Genomic DNA, 22,622 nt, shown 5'->3' on the forward strand with positions numbered 1-22,622 from the left:
ATGAATGGGGAGAGGAACAAATTAAAGCCTTATAACTATTAAAAGATCGATTATGCAGTGCTACAATATTATCATTACCAGATGGGTCGGAAAATTTTGTGGTTTACAATGATGCTTCGAAGTTGGGTCTGGGATGTGTATTGATGCAGCGGGGGAAGTTATCACATATGCTTCTAGAAAGTTGAAGGATCATGAAAAACAGTACCCTACGCACGATATGGAGTTTGCTGCCGTCGTTTTTGCTTTAAAGATTTGGAGACTAAATGTCAGATTTACACTGATCATAAGAGTCTTCAACATTTGTTTAACCAGAAGAAATTGAATATGTGGCAAAGACGATAGATAGAATTGGTGAATGATTATGTTTGCGAAATTCTTTATCACCCCGGGAAGGAAAATGTGGTGGCGAACGCGCTTAGTAGAAAAGAAAATAGTGGAACCATTAAAGCCATTGCGTTAAAGAGCAAACCTAATTCCTAACATTCTTAACAAGATTTTGAGATGTCAAGGTGAAGCAATTAAAGAAGAGAATGTCAAAGCCGAGAAACTTGGAAGAATATTAACAACCTTAACGAAGAATGATAGAGGAATTTTAAGTTTTCCAAAATAGAATCTAGGTGCCATGTTTTGGGAATAACCATGAGATAATTGTAGATGAAAGTCACAGATCTCGATACTCCATTCATCTAGGTACCAATAAAATGTACAAGGATTCAAAACCATTTTATTGGTGGTCAGAATTAAAGAAAGACATTGAAAAATACGTGGAGCGATGTTTGACATGTCTACAAGTAAAGATTGAACATCAACGACCGTATGGGAATTTGCAGTCTTTGGTAATTCCTACGTGGAAATGGGATCATATCACGATGGATTTTATCATGAAGCTGCTGCGAACTCCTAAGGGATATGATGTCATATGGGTTATTGTAGATATTCTAACGAAATCTGCGCACTTTCTACCGATTAAAGAGAATTATTCTTTAGAAAGGCTTGTGAAGATTTACATCAAGGAAAATATTGACTCGTCATGGTGTTTCTTTATCAATCGTTTCAGATAAGGACAGTCGGTTTACCTCTAAGTTTTTTGGAAGAGCTTTTAAAGAGCCATGGGATCTCATATTCGTTGAGTACGGCGTATCACCCTCAGACAGATGGGCAGAGTGAAAGAACGATCCAGACCCTTGAAGATATGTTGAGTGCTTTTGTATCATTGACTTTGGAGGATATTGGGAGAATCATCTGCCTTTGGTTGAATTTGTTTACAATAATAGTTATCATTCTAGCATCCAAGCGGCATCGTATGATGTTTGTATAGAAGAAAGTGCAGAAAGACGTTGTGTTGGAATGAGGTAGGGGGAAAATAGTTGGTTGTTCTATAGATTGTTCATATTACAATTGAAAATATAGATCAAATCCGAGAAAGAATAAAGACAGCCAGGATCAACAAAAGAGCTATGCCGACAGATTCCAAAAATCGATTGAATTTATGGTAGGAGATTTTCTGATGTTAAAAGTTTCTCCAAGGAAGGGTATTGCACGATTTGGGAAAATAGGTAAGCTCAGTCCAAGGTACATTGGACCGTTCAGAATCTGCTAAAAAGGTTGGTACAGTAGCTTATCAGTTAGAGTTGTCTGAAGAACTCGATGTTATTCATAATATTTTCCATATTTCAAACTTGTGAAAGTGTTTGGCTGATTTAAATATGGTTGTGCCACTACATGAGGTTCAGATTGATAATAAGTCGAACTTTGTGGAAACCCCTGAGGTCGTTACTGACCAAAAGACAAAGGTATTGAGAAATAAAAAATCAGTCTGGTGAAAGTCCAGTGGCGTTTTCATAAGGGTCAATAGGCTACTTGGGAACTAGAGTCTGAGAAGAGAGCTAAGTGTCCTCAGTTGTTTGATTGGATGAATTTCGAGACGAAATTATTTTGAGGGGAGGATAATGTGATAACCGGTTATCGGTTATAAAGTTCGGGGTTGTTTTCGAATAATGATGAAAAGTTGAGGGGGTTATTCTGATTATGTGCTTAAATTAATTTTAAACCCCACTGCCTCTTAATATTATATGATGGTTAAAGAGATAATTGTTTTTATCTCATTGGGATGGTAATAAAATAAGAAAAAGAAAACAAAAGAGTTATTTCTGCATGTGTTCTTAGAGCCGAGAAAAGAGAAACTGAAAGAGGAAAAAGAAGTTGATTATGTGATTATTAATTTGAATAATTGATTGCTGTTCATTTGCATCTCTTTTGTGAAATCAAGGTGAGGTCTATTTCAAAAAAATTCATCTTACAATGATTGAACAAGAACTATATGTTTCTTTATGTGGGGAGTTTGAAAACTGTTACTATGCTATTTTTAGCATAATTTTGTATTTTGATATGTTTATATCAAATGATTGGAATAAACGTGACATAATCAAGAGAGGTACATGTTGGGATGAGAGTGACATAATCAGGAGAGGCGTATTATGGGATAAGGGTGACATAATAACGAGAGGTGTATTTTGGGATAAGGGTGACATAACCAGGAGAGGCGTATTATGGAATAAGGGTGGCATAATCAACTGAATGTGAAAAATGGGATTTTTGGATCATATGAAAATTGTTATCGCATCTTTATGATGTGATGACTTTGAGTTATTGCACCTTTGTGATGCGATGTCTAAGGTTATGGCATCCTATTGATGCGATTAGATACTTTTATTGCACCCTTGTGATACGAGAAGGGAGTTTGTCGCGCCCTTGCGATGCGACAAGCTGAGTTGCCGCTTCCTACTGATACGACAAGGTGTGTTTATCGCATACATTGGATCCGATGAGATGGGTCCTCGCACCTGTGTGTTGCGAGAAAATGGGGTCGTCTCACCCTTATGATGCAATGAGTTTATGTATAATATGACGAACGGGTTATTCTATTATTTGATGCGATAAATGGGGTAATGTCTCATCATCTTGATGCAACAAAAAGAGGTTTGAACGATAAAACGATGTTTATTTGTTACTTATACAAATATGAGTTTTATAAAAGTGTTTTGGTGATTTTCATTTTGTAATAGGAATCAAAAGAATTTCTCACTAGACCTCATGGTCTAACCCTCATTTTGGTGTTTTAAAATGTGCATTACAGGTCGGAGATAATAGAATGATAAGGGGAAGGAGAAATTATGAAGAATTTATAATTGCTTACATGTGGATTTTTGGGATGATGTGATATAGTTGTACTAAAATACTTGTTATATTTACAAGTCTTGTACTGGGATTATGTGAAAAAAATTTGGTAGCTACTTTTGTAACGTACCTTTTATATATATTAGGACCAAATGTGTAAATTGTATTCCATGATATATGAAATATGTGGTTATATGCAAATGTGATTATGGGGTGTTACACAGATTATAATTGAGTTCTTACAAAATGAAAGTTCTTTATTAAAACTAACAAGACAAAAACTTCATATACCCCTTAGGATATTTTTATACAATAAGCCTCTCAACTTTATTACAATTATAAAATGTCCTAACACATATAGATTCAGATTCACTCAATCATGAGTTCTAAACATTGTTTAAAATCCATATGGGATATGTTTAATTCCTTACAAAATATTGATATTAATTGAATCTATTTGTCATGTTTTTTAGTTGATAAATTACGTCTTTTTTGCATTTGCAAATCAATCTTTATCTTTTTATTGTGGGAGAACAGGGGGGACAAGTTATTTTCAACTTTTCGTATTCTTTTGGAAATGTCACAAACAATGTAATAATGTTTATGCAATTAAAGAGCAGAAGGAGACATAATACCATAAAGTTATGGTCTGTTTTAATTTGCAGGATTGAATTGGATTTGAAATTGAACTTCATTAAAATATCATGTTTTGTTTGAAGGATTTTTTGGATTTGAAACTCTGGGATTTTAATAAAATCCTACAGAGTTTGTTGGTATTTCATTGGATTTCGTAAGGTTTGTATGTAATAATAACATTTTAAAATATGCTAGAAACATTTGTTTTGTGATAATCAATTAATAGAAAAGATAATTTAATTATTTATACTTTCTTTTATTAAGAATGGAATTCAGTTCCATTCCAAATTCTACAAACCAAGCATATAAAAGATTCCCAATCATTTCAAATCCAAATCTTTCCACGAAATCCAAATCACTCAAAATCATTTCATCAAACCAAATGCCCCCTAATTGGGGTTGTTTGGTTTGCGGAATTTGATGGAATTCGAATAACAAATTCTTTGTCCAAATTTCATGATGATCTTTGATTCATGGATAAAATTGTATGAATTTGATCGAATTCCACAGTCGAGGGATTCGATCATTTCTAGGCATAAGTAAAAGATTTGAATTCCATTTTGTGATAAATACAACATAATATAGGTTTTAAACAGACTAAAATAACATTTACATCAAATTTAACCAACATCATTGCCCCCATCCCCCGCCACTCTGACCACCCCCAACCTCACCACTCCTTATCTCCCCCCTCCACCCCGCTGCCAACATCTTTGCCACCACCATCGCCGCCGCTACCACTGCTAATAATATCATCACCCCACACCACTCACCTACTACCACCCACACCACTCACCTGCTACCACCCCACTACTATCATCATCACAGCTATCACCCACCTCAACCCCAACATCACTACGAATTCTTTTGCAATCTTGCACTTCATTTTCTGCTAACCAAATGCATGGTCAAATTTTATCAAATTTTGTTCCAATTCTTTTAAAGTCAAATTCTTTTGATAAATTACAATTGCATCAAATTTCATTATGTGAACGAAATACCTGATTTGAACAAATATTTGTGATGATTCACTCCCCGTTCTCTTTAAAGGTACATATTTGCACATTTTATTGCAATATTTCTCATGAATTTCTTGGTATCAACTATTCATGGAGATAAATATCTTTTTGACCTTTTCTATTTGGTCATCTATCAATTTTTAATATTTATGTTTCTTATATAAAATATGTTTAGAATTTTTTTATGCTTCTCTAAGTTGAAGTTACTTTATGACATTGACATCATTTTGTATCAGATGCTCTTATAAACACATTTTTTGTAAACGTAAAATATGAAAGAATATAATCACTTCTTTAAATTATGTATTCGTGTTCCTTGTACTTTGTGGCGTTCTTCTCGAGACAACGTTTTTACTTCAAGCATAAGTTTTTAATTCTCGTCAAGGTACATCCTCCCTTTTTGTTGGATGAAATGATAGGGAATTTTATGAGCCAAAAATGTGCTGCCTCTACAACGTACGATCCAACCAAGGTACATCCTCCCTTTTTGTTGGACATTTTCTACATGTAATCGGACTAACCATACTATTACCCTCTAGATATATAAAAAAAATTGGTTCAAGAAAAAATGAATGAACCGTTTGTCTTTGGAGATGCAATGATGTGTCATGCTCGAAGGGTTCAATGAATTTTGTTCTCGATGCTATGATAAAACTCCAGGGTTATGGCTTTCCAGATCACACCTTAACGACCAATGGTTAACGATGGCTCTGATGGGCGGGCTTTAAACCCTTCAGGTGGTAGGGTAACCGATGGTAACACGTCTAAATTGTTTAATGAATTTTGTTCTCAACACTATGATAAACATTAGGGATATGTCTCTCCGGATCACACCGTGGTTGGTAGTGTTAAACCCTTCATGTGGTAGGGTATCCTATGGTAACACATCTTAATTGTTTAATCAATTTCGTTCACAACACTATGATAAAAATATCAGGTATGGCTTTCCTAATCACACCTTGGTTGGTAGTGTTAAACCCTTTAGGGGGTAGGGTAACGGTTGATAACACGTCTTAATTTATATGCATTTTAGAAAATGACATATTTTTTTGTTAAAATATAAAGTTTTATTTTAAATACTTTTTTTTCAGCCAATGTTTATATATATATATATATATATATATATATATATATATAGACACACACACACACACACGTGTGATAATCGATATTTTGGACTCAACATGGCCCTAGGCAATACTTGTGGTTGTAACATTGAATGGTCAAATGAATTATTTTAAATTAAAAAACTGTACATGTGGATGTAACAATAAAGGGACAAATGAATTATTTTGAATCAGTAAACGTCAAAATGATAAATTAAAGTTTTAGATATCACAATGAAGGATCTAGATCGAATGATATGAGCCTCAAGGTAATTGGTTCCTCTCCAACACTGAACTCCACCACCTGACATATAATTGAATCAGACCACTTTGTATGTCACCACCTGCAACACATGCATCGTATTATCCCTTATCTGTAATTTGCTACTCCATGGCCCAAGATCAAGATTTGGAAAACAATTCATTATGAAATTAGGGTTTAAATCCCAACTTATACCATATACAACTTGTACGAATCAGTATTAGGATTTACACCAATCACGAAAACTGCTCATGTACGTCCTACTAAGTCGATTCAAATTGCTTTGAATCTTCTCATACCCATCTCAAGTTGGAGTTTGAAAATTACAGATACATGTATAGTCGATGCACATCATACTAATTGATATTTATGTTTATAAAAGGTAGAAACAGTGGTTGAAGGTTTCTAGACACATCTTCTATGTCATTAAATCCTAGTTATAACTCTGTAATCATTGAATGCTACAGAAATAGTAATGAACTCACACTGATCATAGAAGACTATTTGTGGAATATGACGTTCCATACATAATGCGTAGGGCCTATCTTACATATCCTGATACTCTTACCTTTATGTATTTGACCATCTCTATTTATTTGTCCATGGATATCAATTACATCTTTGTTTTAGTTACATTTTCATTATATTGCAAAAACAGTCCCTATGCTACATACAAACACATATATGTAACATTTTACCTTTTATTTTCATTTTAGGTATAGAAAACCTCAAAACACACTTTGTCTACAATGAACATCAGTTTAAGGTTAGTTTTTTCACTAAGATTAATGAATCTGATCTCAATCAGAAGCGGAGCCAATAGAGGGGTAGGCTGGTGCCCAACCCCCCCCCCCCCCCAACTCAACCCAAACACGATATATAGTTTAATTTATTAGAAATACCAATTAGCCCCGACTTTGTTTCATACTTGGCCTAGTTATTGGTTTTTTTTCTTTTTCTTTTTGACAAATAGTTTACTGGAAAAAAAAAACATAATTAAATTAATATAAATGATGTAATTATTTAAATTGCATATGCTTAACTTTTGTTCTAAAAGATGCAAAATCTGGTTTAATTAAATTAATATAAATGTTGATATCGAGATACTGTAATTCGTTTGGATTTCAGAAGATGGAGTTTCTAATTCCTTGTATGATCATAGTTTGAATCATGAGTTAGAAAGTAACAATCGATTCTTATTTCAAGCGAAGAAAAGACGTTATGGCACATAAACACATCTTGACGGTGATAATCTTATGGAAAGTGTTGTTCATAGCTTCATAGCTATTAGAGTCGAACCCGAAAAGATTGATGTGTCCAATTCGAGGTCAGTCAACATAGATTCTTTAATTTGTAATCCAGACGCCACAGACTTCAATCTTAAGCTATATAAATAACAAATGTGATAGAATTAGGCGAACTACATTATACTTCGAATGTATCAACTTCATAAATCAAAGTACAATAATATGCAGAGTTTTCAAACGGCTCGGTTTAAGAAATCTTGATGTTGGATTTAGTTTGAGAACAAAGTACAATCCCCACACTTAATTTCCTAGCTACGCACCTGATGTCGATTTTGTCGTTGTAGGATTTATTATTGCCTTTGATGGTTCAATGCAATCTTGTAAGGTGAATCTAGATTGTTCACTGACAGGTTTTGATCTACTTGTTTTATCCCTACTTTCGTGTACGTGATTTTCAATGATAAAGAAAACTAAAACTCAATGGATGATACATATGGGTGATTGTATCTATCCTTTTGAGGTTATTTCTCCCTTGGATAATCAATTTCTGGTCCTCATAGGTTGATCCAACTTGGGATTGTCAATTGAACAGAGCACCCTTTCAATACGTATATCGCAGGTTTTAACGTCTATCAATCCCGTCCTATGATCCAATCAATTGTATGTGCAAGACTTTTGAATCTTCTTAAAGCAGTTGATGGGAAAGATCTAGAGACATTGCGTACCAACCAAGAGAAAACAGAGTCCACAAGTTGTGGACATATCATATTTTTATTTTATTTATTTTTTTGATTAACCTGGATATCCAACCCGCTATGTGAGCCGACTAATCCCAAGTAACCACCTGTTTTGCAGATAGCTCGAAGTCACCATATTTGAACCTCCGTGGCCACAAGGGGATTTTTATTCCTCCTTGGATGTGAACCTGAGACCTCCAGGTACTTTTGACCTTTGCAGCCAAGCTCAAACTAATCAGGCACCACCCTTGTGGTTAGACATATCATATTTAGTATATATGATTTCACATAACGATAACTTGAGACCAAATGTGTTCTTTAATTTGCTTAATTTTGAACTAAAATTGCCAACCTGGAAATTTTAATAGCTAAATATGTTGGTCGTTATATACTTGAGGGACAATTTATGTAAATTCTTCCATTCTTTGGGCTATGGGTTGGCAATTCCAGGTGTACGGATGGCCAATTGGCCATTATTGAGTAGTTAATGGGCTAGGCCATTTGGGCCTACTTTAAATCCAACATACGTTGGACTATAGCTATGAAACGTTGGTGTCTTGGGGTCCACCCTTCAACATTAAATGCTATTGGTTGATGAATTTCTCCAGTATTTTATTGCATTTTTTTTTAAATAATATTTTGTTACAAAAGTGCTTATTTTGATTAAGAAGTCGCTATCATGCCAGTCAGTAATTCAACTGATATTTTGTCTTTTTATATATGTTGTTATAATATTACTGATCCATGGGTTGGCTTCACGTGAGACTGGTCTGTTTTTGTGATACCATTTTTTTACATTTGAAACTTCACAGCAAAAGACTGTGAAGGTAAAAAAAAGACAAACTTTCACAACAAAAATGCTATGAAGGTTACTTTCATATCGTTTTGCTGTGAAGTTTCAAGTGAAAAAAATTGGTCTCACGAGTCTCACGTGATCCCAATTCTTGATATAATTGAACATGTAAAAGGACACACCAGGTTAGACTTTTTGATACCGACTTATGGAATCAATTCAATTTTACTGTGCCGTTTTCAGGTAAAATAATAGTTTAGTAGGCCAATTAAACAGGATAAAACTTCAAGGACAAAATGTGACAACTGACGGAAATTAGAAGAAAACAAAATATATGGTATTTACATTCTTCACCCCTACACTAATATATAATGCCCATAGTAGTCCTTAATTTGCTATTATTATGTATCTTAAAACAAGGGATAACATACAAGTACGTCATCTAAGGGGCTGATTATCAAACGTTTATAGGATGCGTGCTCATCGGGTGATTATAGCAAGGACTGAAAATCTTTTCTGATAAGAGGTAAGACAAGGATCGAAAGTTTTATCTGATAAGTGATGGTGGTGACTCTTACCCGATAAGCAGTTACTGGGTGATACACGCTTATTAACGATCCCTTTTGATAGTCAGGAATGTTACTAAATGAAGATGGTGACACTTGCCGGTAAGCGATTAGCCAAGAAACATTGCGTAAACAACCCATAAGTCTATAAAAGTTCAAACTAGACAATTTAATCATTCGATTTTGTAAATTAAATCTTTTTGATAAAAAGTTCAAATTTAAATAGCTTAATTAAAATTTTGTTTTGAATTTGAAATTTGTACTGAACTTTTATAACACCAGTAATAAAAAAAAAAAAAAAAAAAACTAACAATTGACACCGACTTCCCCCACCTACTGTTGAAAATCACCGCGAATCTCGGTCCCTGTCTTTGTTGACAACGACAGTGTACCCTCCCACTGCCGATGACCTTAGATTCTTTTTGTTATACTACACCAATCTTAGAATTAAACATTCGTTAGTTCCGATCTTTATATAATGTTTAGAATGAATTACACTTTTGATCCTTGGGGTTGCATGCCACCTACTTTCAATCCCTGTCCCTAAACTGAAATAATTACGCTTTTGGTCCCTGCGTTTGCCATTTTGTTTCAGTATCTAGTCCATCCGACTAAATCCCGTTAAAAAAATTCTTTTAACTCAAGGATATCTTGGTCTTTTCATTTCTAATCATTTTACTTTAAAAAAATAAAGAATAAATTATAATATAATCAATTATTATAAAAATCTAAGTTCCATAAAGTATTCTATTATGACGCTTAGACAATGTAGACGTCCTATAAAACCAATTTTGTTGTAGTGGATTGTTGCAACCTACGTCTCTATCCTTGTTCCTTCTTTTTTATCTGTTTGGTTTCGATATTGTTGTAGGGTTTTTTTTATCTATCTGCTCGATCTTCTTATACAACTCGATCTATTCAATATTGAAATCTTCGATTCAATGTTTGGTGACGGACAAATTGTGGAATCGAAGATTCAAACATTGTATCGTAAACCCTTTAGTGACCTGCAAACCCTAATCTTCCTCCCACATGCACCACTTATCTGCAGCATTGGAGGTATTTGTGTTCTTGACTATGATCACACCAAACAATGGGTTTGGCATATGCATTAGGTTTCGTATTCAACCTCAAATGGTTTTGGTTTCATGCATATGTGATTCTCCTACGTAAATGCCCCACTTGGATTGTTCTTGATTGGTTTGTTGCGATTTTAGATAAAGGGGAATATATATATATATATATATATATATATATATATATCATTCTAGCAGAGACGTTCCAACCTTTTTCTGCAGGTCCTGCTACGTCCAAAACTTTTGATTACATTGCATAAATGAGATGACAAATAATATATGTTAAGAATAAAAATGTGTTAAACCTAACACGATTAACAATCTGAAACTAAACCTAAACCATTATTGATTTAAACCTAAAACCAAATAAGTAATTGTTTGAACCTAAATAATTTCGGCTATAATTTTACATAAGTCGATCAAAAGATCCTAAACACATTTAAATTTGGGCCCCAAATTAAATTTCAGAGGCCTTGTTCAAAAACTTATATTTAACATGCTAATGGACGCCATCCTTTCTTTTATAGAAATACATCAAATGGTAATTATAAGGGTGGGTAAAGCGACAGTGGGTTGATGTTAATTGCAATGGAGAAGAAAGGTAAGGGGTCATTGTGGGGGTGTCGGAAAATGATGATGATAATGATATAATACAATAAAATAATATTATATTGGTTTAATTTTCAGAAAATTAAGGAATATATGAAAAATCCGTCGGTTAACAAACCTTTTTTAAGTATATAATATGTATTTACAGTAAATGCAACAAATAAACGTATACACCCTCCTTATTTTTTGTGATATTTGAACTTCTCACTCCTAAAAGACTAGAGACTACGATACCGTTAAGTCAAATGTCATTTGCTAGTTAACAAACATTTTTTGCGGGCATTAGTCAGAACAAAATGGAAACCACAGTTAAAATTATGATTATTTCAATTTAGGAACGAGAAATGATAACCATATGGACCAAAATTGTAATTAACTCTTCACATAATTTACAACCAAAATGATACTTGAACTTAAACTAAAGAGTAAATTACAGTTTTAGTGCTTGTGTCGATGTAGATTAGTGGCGAAGTTGAGTGGGAGGTGCAAATAAGTGGTGCGAGTGGGTCCTTATTCAATTCGGTTTTCGGTTAACTTTTATCTAATTCAGTTAAACTGAATTAACCAAATAACACATTCTACTTATATTAAAACCAAATACATATTATATTACTAGAAAGATACTCGTACAATGCAGCGAGATACATCTCGAATTTAATGTTTCGTTTTTTTTTTGTTTCCGTCGATGTTATAATACGTTTTTATGTGATTTTGAGAAAACGATAATGTTTTTATTTTTGAATAAAATATAATTATGAAAATACCATAAAGAATTGAAAAAATATTGATATTAGTACCAAACTAATTATTTAAAATTTCTCCTTTTTTGTGTATTTCTTTAATTCATTTTTTTATTTTTGGGTTAATAATATATTTTTTATATAGATAATAATTAAATATTTTGTTAGAACTCAATGATTATCCTAATTATATTTACATTTTTTTATATATAAAATGAAATGTTTATCCTCTAGATTATGTTTTATCTGTAGTTAGTTACACGAATTCCATAAATCTTTAATAAGTTGTATTTACGCATAATTTACTTATAATCTTGAATTTTGAGTAATATACATTAATATACAGTATTTCGTACATAAAAAATAATTTTTAAAAATATTTATCAAATGCTTTATAATATAGTATAGATTATTATTTTACATATTTTATTTGTTATATAATGTTTTTCGCTTGTTGATGAATATTGTTTTTTAATATTTATGTTTTTAATTGATGCAAGTTGTGACAAGAAGAAAATAATGTCTTTTGGTAGATATCTTTTTTTAGGGGCCGTTTACCAAATTTTTTGGTTAAGTACTGATTCGGGTAAGAGGTCTGACTGTGATAAGAGGTCTGACTGAATTAAGTGCAAATTGTATTTTCTTGTTTACCAAATATTTTGTGTTAAGTGCTGATTGAGTAAAAAAAAAGACCATTATATCCTTTTTTTGGAATAAATATTAATTGAAAATTATTGAGCCCAATTATATTTGAATAAGATTAAAAAAAAACATAAGCCCATATCAACCCAGATACATTTAAGCCCAATTATATTGATTTATATGTATTTCCACTCAAAAAACTCAAAACCTTATTTCTCCCTACCTCAAACCCTAGTTCCCTTATTTTCTCTCCCACCTCCAGACCGGCCGCCGTCGCCGCCCCCGTCGCCGCCCTTTTGTCGCCGCCCCGTCGCCTCCCTTCCGTCGCCGCCCTCCCGTCGCCGCCCTCCCGTCGCCCTCCAACACCTTGAACCGGACATGGCGATGCTTCCCCACCTTGAATCGGACATGACCCACCTGTTTGTATGAAAAAAGAAGCATATATTTAGGGTTTTAGATGAAGAGGGTAGATTATGAATACATACCTCTTACCATGGTAAGATTCATTTTTTTTGCTGACTCCAGTAAGAGGACGGTCAGAGACCGAAAATCTGATTGTTGATTTTGCTGTTAGGTAAACACTTTTACCTCTTACCTGGGTAAGCATCTCTTAACGGGTAAGAGGTGGTAAGAGATTAGTAAACAACCCCTTACATGTTTTCTTATTTAATACAAGTCAATTGTTCAGTATAAATGTATGATACAATTATATGTTAGAAGCAAAGGCCATTGAATTTAGGAAATTATTTAAGCAAGTGTCCAATAAAAAGTATGAGTTCTTATTCGGTTTAACCAGTTACCGAACCGAAAAACTGGAAAACTGAATAACCCAAAACCGATTAAACTGAACCTTATTTGGTTTGATTATCAGCTAGTTTTAAACAATTTAAAAACCGATTTAACCACCCGAATAACACCCCTACAAGGGTGCTCTTTTATATCCATCATTGCATTAAATGCTACTATTCAACTTTAATGTGTGTCTTCATTTGATGTGCTAGTCCATGCATGTTTGTACTCTTTATTTTAGCTTTTGTGGTTGTTGTAAACACTTGTTATCCTAACTCGTCCTTTTGTCGAGGGAACAGTAAAGGAAGTATGACACTAATTAAATAATGTTTTAGAACTTACTTCAGTTGATATGTTGAGCATGTTTCTATACCAGGGTGCGTGTTGAAAGAGTTGGTGAGTCAAACTTGTTGGACAAGTTTGCACTCCAAAATCTGGCTTGTCAGTAGTAGTATTTGTCAGATTACTATTAGACTTTATCTTGTATTGATCTTCTTTCAACTAGATGACAAATCAATCTTGTTTGGTTATGATCTTAACCTCACTTCAACTAGTCTTCGATTTCATGAAGACTTTTTCTTCTATTCCGAAATATAAGCTATATATCATATTTCCGCTATAGAATAATAATGAAGTAAGAGCAACATATTCTTAATCTAACTTAGGATAAAATGTGGGTTCCAAAAAATCAAGGAGGAATGACTAGAATGGTAAGTCAATCGTATTCTTCAATTCAGATGGAGCCTAATCAAATCAAAAAATTTATCGCACATTTTATCTGGGTTATAGATAAGATTCGAAGCTTTGAGCCTAACAAACTTCAAAGGTTCGGATGTTAATCCTTTTGAGTCATATCCAATGATGTTGTTATCGAATAAAAATGTTAAAAGAAAAATGATAAGAATTTCTTTCTAAGTGTTGAGTCAGATGCTAGTTGTATTGTTTACAAATCCGATGGTTGAGACCACAAAACCTTAATCTAGATTTGTATTCTCAGATTCACTTATCGTCCACGCTTGAAGTTTCTACGCTTGACAAGAAGTTCTCAGTATCAGAATCGGAAGGTGTAGGATAATGGTAATTTGAGAAAGAAGCACCAACTTGTAACCCAATCTGAGGTAGAAACTGTTGCGGGATTAAGGCAATAATCAGTTGTGGTCTTCCGGTGATTTTGGGGTCGGTTAACAGTATTCTTTGAAGGTTAACAACCAACAATGGCATATAAAAGAGAGAAAGGAGAATATTTATCGATCTAAACCAGTCTCAGCTTCTGGTGATATCTCCATAGTCCTCGAATGGGTGAGGCAAGAAAGTGTATTATCATGTAGAGCGATGTATTGAAATTGTTCCAGATATCCTGTATAGAAGGAAGTATTTAGTGGTCGGTATGAAAAGGTAATGGGAGGATTTGAGGGGAATTTAGTGATTTTAGGGATAAATTATTGATGATTATCCTCCAAAAATAAAACACAATTTATTCTAGAATTGCCTCCATTTAATTTCTTTCTTTTTTCATCGGTTTATGTCCTCCAATTTAACTATAATCGTTGATACAAAAATATGAACGACTTAGATGAGTTTGTAAAGTTACTACTAGTTAGTTGGTTAACAAATAATTATGGGTTTTTTTTACGAAAATGCGAGAACACCATTATTACATGTGATAATATACATGAGGGACCTGATGGTGTTCAGAAAACATGGCCTGCAATCTAGGTCGCATCGAAGGTCGCATGTGTCTCTAATTTAGTATCATGTCTGATGGATTATAGTACCATATCAAGAACATTCTTATCACATGTGATAATACATGTGATGCATCATAGTAGTGTGCGAGTGACTTAGGCCCCAGTCTAGGTCGCGCCAAAGGTCGTCCGCGCCTTTGATGTGGTATCATATGTTTATCATATGTGATGTACTATAGTATCACATTGACTTACTACAGTAAAAGAATGTTCTTGCTTAAAATAAAGGTGTTCTCGTTTGAATCTTTCTCTATACATACGTGTACACACACAAACATACATATATATATATATATATATGTGTGTGTGTGTGTGTGTGTGTGCGCGCGCACGCACGTGTGTGTGTGTGTGTGTCTTCTTTTGTAAACCACTAAATAAAGTATTAACTTTGTTAACCAATCTCCACCTTTAAATAACAAGTTTTTTGTCTTTTACCCGGTCAAAACTGATATAACTTCGGTTTATGCAGTTTTTGATTGAATAAAAGATAAAAAAATGGATAAAGTGACGAAAATGTTTCTCATTTAACAGAATATTTTTAACGATTGTTATAGGGAGGGATTAAATGCATACGGTTTTACAAACCACAATAATCATCTTATAATTTTAAAACTGTAAAAACAAAAGGAGTTACTTTCAACACAGGGACCAAATTCGTAATTTACTCTAAATTTAAAAGTTAAAAGGAGGACTTTTTTTCTGTAGTTTGTACGGATTATTAGAATGGGATTGCACTCGCATAAAAAAATGTTACATTTCTTTTGAAACATACAACATTTTACGTATACGTTTTTCAATAAAATATATGAATAAATAAAAACACCGTAAAAACTTATAATGATCGAACCCAAGAAACTAATTCCCGGAGTTCTTGGCCTTTCCGAGCTCGACTAGCATCGTTAGCAAAGCCTCGCACATCTCACAAGCATCGGCCCCTGTTTGATTCTTATTCCACGAAGAATAAACCATCCAAGCATGATCGAGCTTTTGGTTCGGCCGAACCACAACCGAGCCCGGGACCTCCGCATCCCGACACGTTACCAACCCATCGCTCTTCTCCCCATACCTAAGTTGCAGGTGGAGGGCCGACACAGCCATTGCAGCAGAGACGGGGACCACCACAGGCACTTTACGAGTCGCAATGGGGCCTGCCTCGTACTCGGACTCGTTGGACCCGAGTCCCAGGAAAGGAAGCTTGGGTAGCTCAACTTGTGCTATGTGGGACATCACTGATATCACCCCAGGTCCGATACTTGCTTCCGAACGAAACGAGACAAGTGGAATTCCTTTCGGCAGCTTGTGTTGGCTAAGGAACTGCTTTCTCTTCTCGTATGTGAGATCCTCGAGAGATCTTATATCACCCTTCATAAAAACGAACAAGTCGTAAACCAATTCTTGATTTGCAAAGTTTGTCGAACGAATAGTACTTTCCAAACCAAAAATTAATATTAACCTTTTGAGTTTCTTTTAGCTCAAAATGTTCTCTCGGGGAGCATTTTAGTACGCGGAAAAGGATGAGACAGGACAATATGAAAACTTGTTGTCCCACATGTGATGCGAATTAGACTGGGACATGACAGGACGCGAGTGAGACAATATGCATTTATTTCGTCCCACCAAACCTTCCGGAATTACTAAACGACTCCATATCAACTTAAAACCAAACCTTTCGGAATTACTTCATCTGCCTACTTCACTCTCGCCCGTTGAGTCCGTGTACCAAACAGACCCTTAATGTAATACCGTGTTCATAGACTAATATCGCTAACGATTCTTTTTCCCTCTTACAACCATTGTTATCGATTTCAAACCTGAAACCCAACAGATTTGACTCTAAGAAGCCAAAAATCAGTTTACCTTGATGATCCTGCAGACCAAGAGCTCCATGATCCTCCTAGTTTCTTTATCAGCAATCTGGCCTTCACGCATGATATCGGAGGCAATTGGGGTTCCACCGTAAGGGCTCTGCACCAGCGCCAATCCGGCAACTTTGTCTTTCAAATCACACCAATAAAGCGATAATGCAGCAGCAGCATCCACCCCTCCCTTGCTGTGACCTAGCAACATCACACGTTTACCCGACCCCCAAAACAGCTCTTCGATATATTGCTTCAACACCCACGAATTGTACTCCACTGATGCCTTGTTCACAAAAACAGACCAGAATCATGAGCTCCCCGTCACAAAGTTAGATACAATTTTTTCGTTTGAAAATTGAAGAATCTTGGTGGGATGAGAAACAAGATCATAACTAAACACAAAACAAAAAACTTTCTTGATTTTTAGGTTGGAAATCAAGAAATGATACCTCACTGTGGATTTTTGCTATATGGCAAGCTAAGCCCATCTTCGAAAAGAACCTCTTGGTGCTAACAAAGTATAAGGGACCATGGTTGCTGAACAGCCCTGATAAAATGTCACAAAAATGTGCAGAAATGGAACGAATTTTAAGTTCAAAGCAAACGAACAAATAATTCGTAAAATAAGTTAAAGAACACACAGATTACTTACCGGGAATCAGTAAATACACGTACGAGTCAGGTAGCTTGTGTTCTCCATTCCTTGAGAACAAAATTGAAAAATGGTTAAAAAATCAGTCGTTTATCACTCTGCAAAATCGGGAATATACGCAAATGTTGGTACCTTATTGCATTTAACAGTTCTAAAAATCTTGCAGAACCGTCTTGTACTGGATCCATGTTAGGATCCCGTTGGATCCATCCGATGTCAGTGGAAGAACCATGCAAAGTAATCTGTACTCGAGATATAATGCTGACAATTTCCAGAAGTAAACGGAAATTTAAGGATTGAAGCATCTTTATGATCATGTGGGAATGAGAAACCACATTATTTACCTCTCCACACGAATCTGTGCACGTTTAACGCATTGAGAAGAGATCCGGTAGGGAGCCAAAGCTAGAACCAAAGCAGATTTTACGAAAAATTTAGTGAGTTGCAACCTGCAAGTTTACAGAAGAACTCCAAGAAATCACTAAGACGTATGAAACAGTCCATTACCAATCTTTACTACAAATAGAGATTGGTAATTTATATTGGATGTACAATTGTTTGGTCCTATAAACTCAAGTCCTGTTAAACAGTCCATCAGAATACTTCGACATAATATGATGTTCTCTAAAATCTATTTTTTGCCCAATTGGGGGCTCACACCAGCACAATGGGGAATAGCAAAAATACCCTTTTAGAATGAAGTGGATACCCCCGTAAAAGAACTTCCTTTCTATGATTTCACATCTCGAATACACAGGCAAATGATCCACAAGAATAGTATCAAGATTCTCCGATGTTGAAGAACAAGAAGATGAACAGCTAGTTGAAACAGATTTCCCATCGGAAGGAACAGACTCGAAATCTTCCGAGAATCTACTAAGATCTCTGTAGATAAGATCCTCTGTGATAACATCAAAGTTGGTTATTCAAGGGGCATAATAAGACCAGAAAACAAAAAACAATGCGTCTAAAGTACTCACCAAAGAATTGGATGAACCGATTGCTTATGTAAGAAGTCAATGCCAAAAGACGGGAGAAAATGTCGTCCAACAACGCAAGGGAACTACATTGCGGCATGAAAAGACTAACAATTCCTGTACCATCATTGTAACCCTGATAAAGACACTAATATCAGAGACACTGAACATGACATGACAAAACAGGTCTGAGTACATCTGAAGCACCAGACCCTAAAGTCAGGTGGGATATACTGGGCTTTAACAACCATAAATGAATACCAATGAACAAAAAGGACAAATGTAAACCATAAAGTCAGGTGGTTTGCATTCCAAAATGAAGAATGATTGTGAAGTTATTTGAAGATATGCACATATTTTTACTCACTATTGATTGGGTGTGTAAAATTCCTCCATGGATAAACAAGTCTCCCATTACAAGCAGTCCTGAATAACATAAAGACTACATCAATAAACAGGTGTTGAATGCCTATGTGATACATCACCATATCATGGCACAAGTCATAGATCAAGAACTGTAAGATCTTGATTACAACAAACCAAATAAAAAATCAAATAACTCAATTCCAAGAAGTCTTGACGCAGGTACCCTTATTTAAACACATTACACTAGATCTTACCACTATCATCTTGATCCAATCACAATCCAAAGTAATTTCTATGGAAACCCATTGAGGAGATGATTAGAAGAAAGCAATAACATAAAGATTTGAAGAAGCAAACTTACAAGATTCTGTCGAAATGTGTCCCAAATCAGAGGAGGAAACTTCAATCTGCAGAACCCTATACTTAAAAGAAGATAAATAGATGAGTAAATTAAATGCAACCGCATGAACTTTCCCAAAATGATTAAAGCATTAAAGAGATACCCAGTGTTTAATATATTATATGGATCATCATCATCATTATCATCATCATCATCATATAATATTGATGAGAGAGACGGCCATATGAGAATCGATTTGGAATAGAGTCCCCAAGAAACTGATCTTTATCCAATGGCAGTTACATTGGCCCACCTCAAATCCCAAATCAAACAGAAACAAAATATGTGGGGTCTCAAGGAAATCTTCAACTCTGAAAATTTTGATAAGAAGAAGGTGGAATCATGAAATCAGGAGTCAAAATTTGTCAGGTTTTTGAAACTTGAAATATGTTCAGAAATTTAAAAACGTCTTCAAGGAATCAGGAACCAGAGATTGCTTGAGACTGAATTCATCTCAAATATTATAAATCTGACAAAAGTGAAGAAGAGCAGATTTTGTTGGAGGAGAAAAGGTAAAGAGGGAGACCAAGAATTGAGCACACGTGTCGGCATAATGATGAAGGTGTTGATGCAGTCAGCGGAATTGTGTGTGTGTTTTGGGAAAGAAAATCCATTAAAGCAGTCAATTAGAAAACGTATATAAAGAAGAGGAGGAAGAAGGACACGTGGCGAAATGGGTGTTCATCACTGGTTTAAACTTTGGACGGTAAAAGTTTTACGGGCATTTCTAACGGAGCTTCAACCTTCTTTTTCATTTCTTTCAGTGTGTAACCTAATTTCAACTCCTCAAATTAAAAACTATGAGAAAATTAAATTTTTAGTCCTTATGGTATGTTCAAAACTTCTATTTATGTCCTTGTAATTTTGAAATTATGATATTTATCCTCATAATTTATAATTCATTTTCGTTTTCGTCCTCATAAGCTTTATTGCTTTTCTCAGTTCCTGTGATTTACAATTCATTTCTATTTTAGTCTTTCATCCTTAAAAATAGTGTTTAACCTTAAGGACAAAAATAGAAATGAATTACAAACCATAGGGAATAAAACGACAATTTTGAAATCACAAAGACGAAATCCGAAATTTGTAACAACCCACAGGGACAAAAAACCTAATTTACTCTAAAAACATACATAAAAGTCTATAATTATGATTCTTACAAGTATAAAATCAATAAAAATATATAAAAAGAATTAGGAAATTGTCAATTTCACACAAACTTTATGGTAAAAACCAAAGTTCTTGTATAAAAACTCAAGGAGACTAAGGAGCCGTTTACCGAACGCTAACTCGAGTAAGTAAACACCAATCCACATTACCTTACCGGATGAATATGGTAAAGTACCAAGAATCTTATCCAGTAAGAACAAAACAATGACCAAGAGTCTTACCCGGTAAGTGAGGGCGACGACTCTTACCACGGTAAGCGCTTACCGGGTAAATTGTTGCATACGATACCGTTTTGGTGGACTAAAATCTTACCCGATAAATAAATGATAGTGTTAAATTTTATCGGTAAACGTTTACCGGATAAATATTTGGTAAACGACCCCTAAACCTATAATAACTTTCCATAATGGTAATTTCTGCAAGTCACTTCACTTTTTTCTTATAAAAACTTTGCATTAGATTTGGAGATGCTCTTATGGTTATCAAACATGTATTTAATTGCACAGCAAACAAATTTGATTTGAGTTTGTCTTTAATTCACATCTTCTTTAAGGGTGTCCGGAATCGTGCCCAAACTGATCCCGCAAATTGCGATAATAACATATCAACTTTGATAAACTCAATGGGCACAATTGTTGTTACGCTTGGAATTTGAGCCCCATGACAGATGGAATATCCCATCACGTCTCCTTGAAACTCAACCAATACACCACAACCCCCTGCGATTATTTACTCTACAATCAAAGACATATTATTCATACTTTATTTTTTTTTCATAGAGGCTAACTATTTTATTTCATTTAAATTACCTTCCATATAATAAGAACGATAAAATTCTGAAGGTTCACCTATAATCGGTGTACGTAAGTTCACGTAGAAATCCAAGTTCACTAACAAAAATTGATTACATCTGTCATGCCAAATGACATGGAGTTGCTATGGGAGGTATTAGTTAAAAAGATTCAAGTAACTAGTAAAGAAAGAAGCTTGGTGGAGGGAACGAAAGATGGAGCATTGTTTGCAGGGACGAACCTCATACAGTGGCTCGTGTTATTACTTCATGGTTCCATCATAGTAGGAAAAAAACTATGTTTTTAAAGAGTGTTATCGTAAATTCGTAACATTTCGTTGTGCGCCCCCTGTAATTTTTAAATTTAACTTATGACAGAAGTTTGTGATGATTGAGATGGTCTAAATTGTCGGATTAAAGTTTGTTGTTTGAAAGGGTGTCGGTTCGAATCCCCCTTAAACAAATTCTCGGTTTTCCACCTTTTAATTCTCTATTTCTATAGCTTTTGTGAAAAAGATGGAGGAGTAAAGTACTGAAAAAGGTAGAACCAATGACCTTCCCTTGCTTGCAAACGATAGTAACTAACGAACTAATTTATCATGATTTTATGATGATTTTCTGTAGTTTCCACTTTTATGGTTAAATGGTGTTATTGTATGTGTAAGTTATTATATGTCCACGACACGTATCACACAATAATAATGCCTACGAGTATGTAAACCTATAAGGGTCGCACATAAAGAATATGTACGCTTCTATTATTAGGAACCCGAATTAATTTTTCTTTTCTTTTCGATTAACCTGGATATCCAACCCGCTATGCGAGTCGACTAATTCCAGGACGACCACCTGCTTTGCAGATAGCCCGGAGTCACCGCATTTGAACCTACGTGGCCACAAGGGGATTTTTATTCCTCATTGGATTTGAACCTAGGACCTCCTGGTACTTTTGACCTTTGGAGTCAAGCTCAATCCAATCAGGCACCACCCTTGTGGATTATGTTGATTATTAAAATGATTATTCTTGTAGAATAATTATAAATACATGTTAAAAATATAATTATGATAATCACATGATTTTATATGTAAATATTGATATTTATATTTAAATAAATATATTTAGGGATAATTATAAAACCTTATTTGAATTATAGTCTATCTATTATTCAATCTATACTATATTATAAAGCATTTGACTAAAACTCTTAAAAACTCTTAAACTCTTAAACTCTTAAAACTCTTAAACTCTTAAAAACTCTTAAAC

The 22,622-nt window shown here is 34.5% G+C and overlaps 1 protein-coding gene across 1 annotated transcript; it reads right to left on the reverse strand.

The window, feature by feature from the left end:
• Positions 1–15,906: 15,906 nt before the first annotated feature.
• Positions 15,907–19,422, reverse strand: LOC112505920. The gene is made up of 10 exons (XM_025109959.1): positions 19,360–19,422; positions 19,000–19,058; positions 18,636–18,768; positions 18,343–18,556; positions 18,000–18,104; positions 17,788–17,916; positions 17,656–17,705; positions 17,453–17,550; positions 17,002–17,286; positions 15,907–16,506 (listed from the first exon to the last, which is right to left on the reverse strand). Exons 2-10 carry the CDS (start codon positions 19,045–19,047, stop codon positions 16,000–16,002), a joined length of 1,569 nt encoding a protein of 522 aa, XP_024965727.1. The 5' UTR covers positions 19,048–19,058; positions 19,360–19,422; the 3' UTR covers positions 15,907–15,999.
• Positions 19,423–22,622: the final 3,200 nt, after the last annotated feature.

This window comes from Cynara cardunculus (genome assembly GCF_001531365.2).
Source record: "Cynara cardunculus var. scolymus isolate 2C chromosome LG 2, CcrdV1, whole genome shotgun sequence".
Classification (NCBI taxonomy): domain Eukaryota; kingdom Viridiplantae; phylum Streptophyta; class Magnoliopsida; order Asterales; family Asteraceae; genus Cynara; species Cynara cardunculus.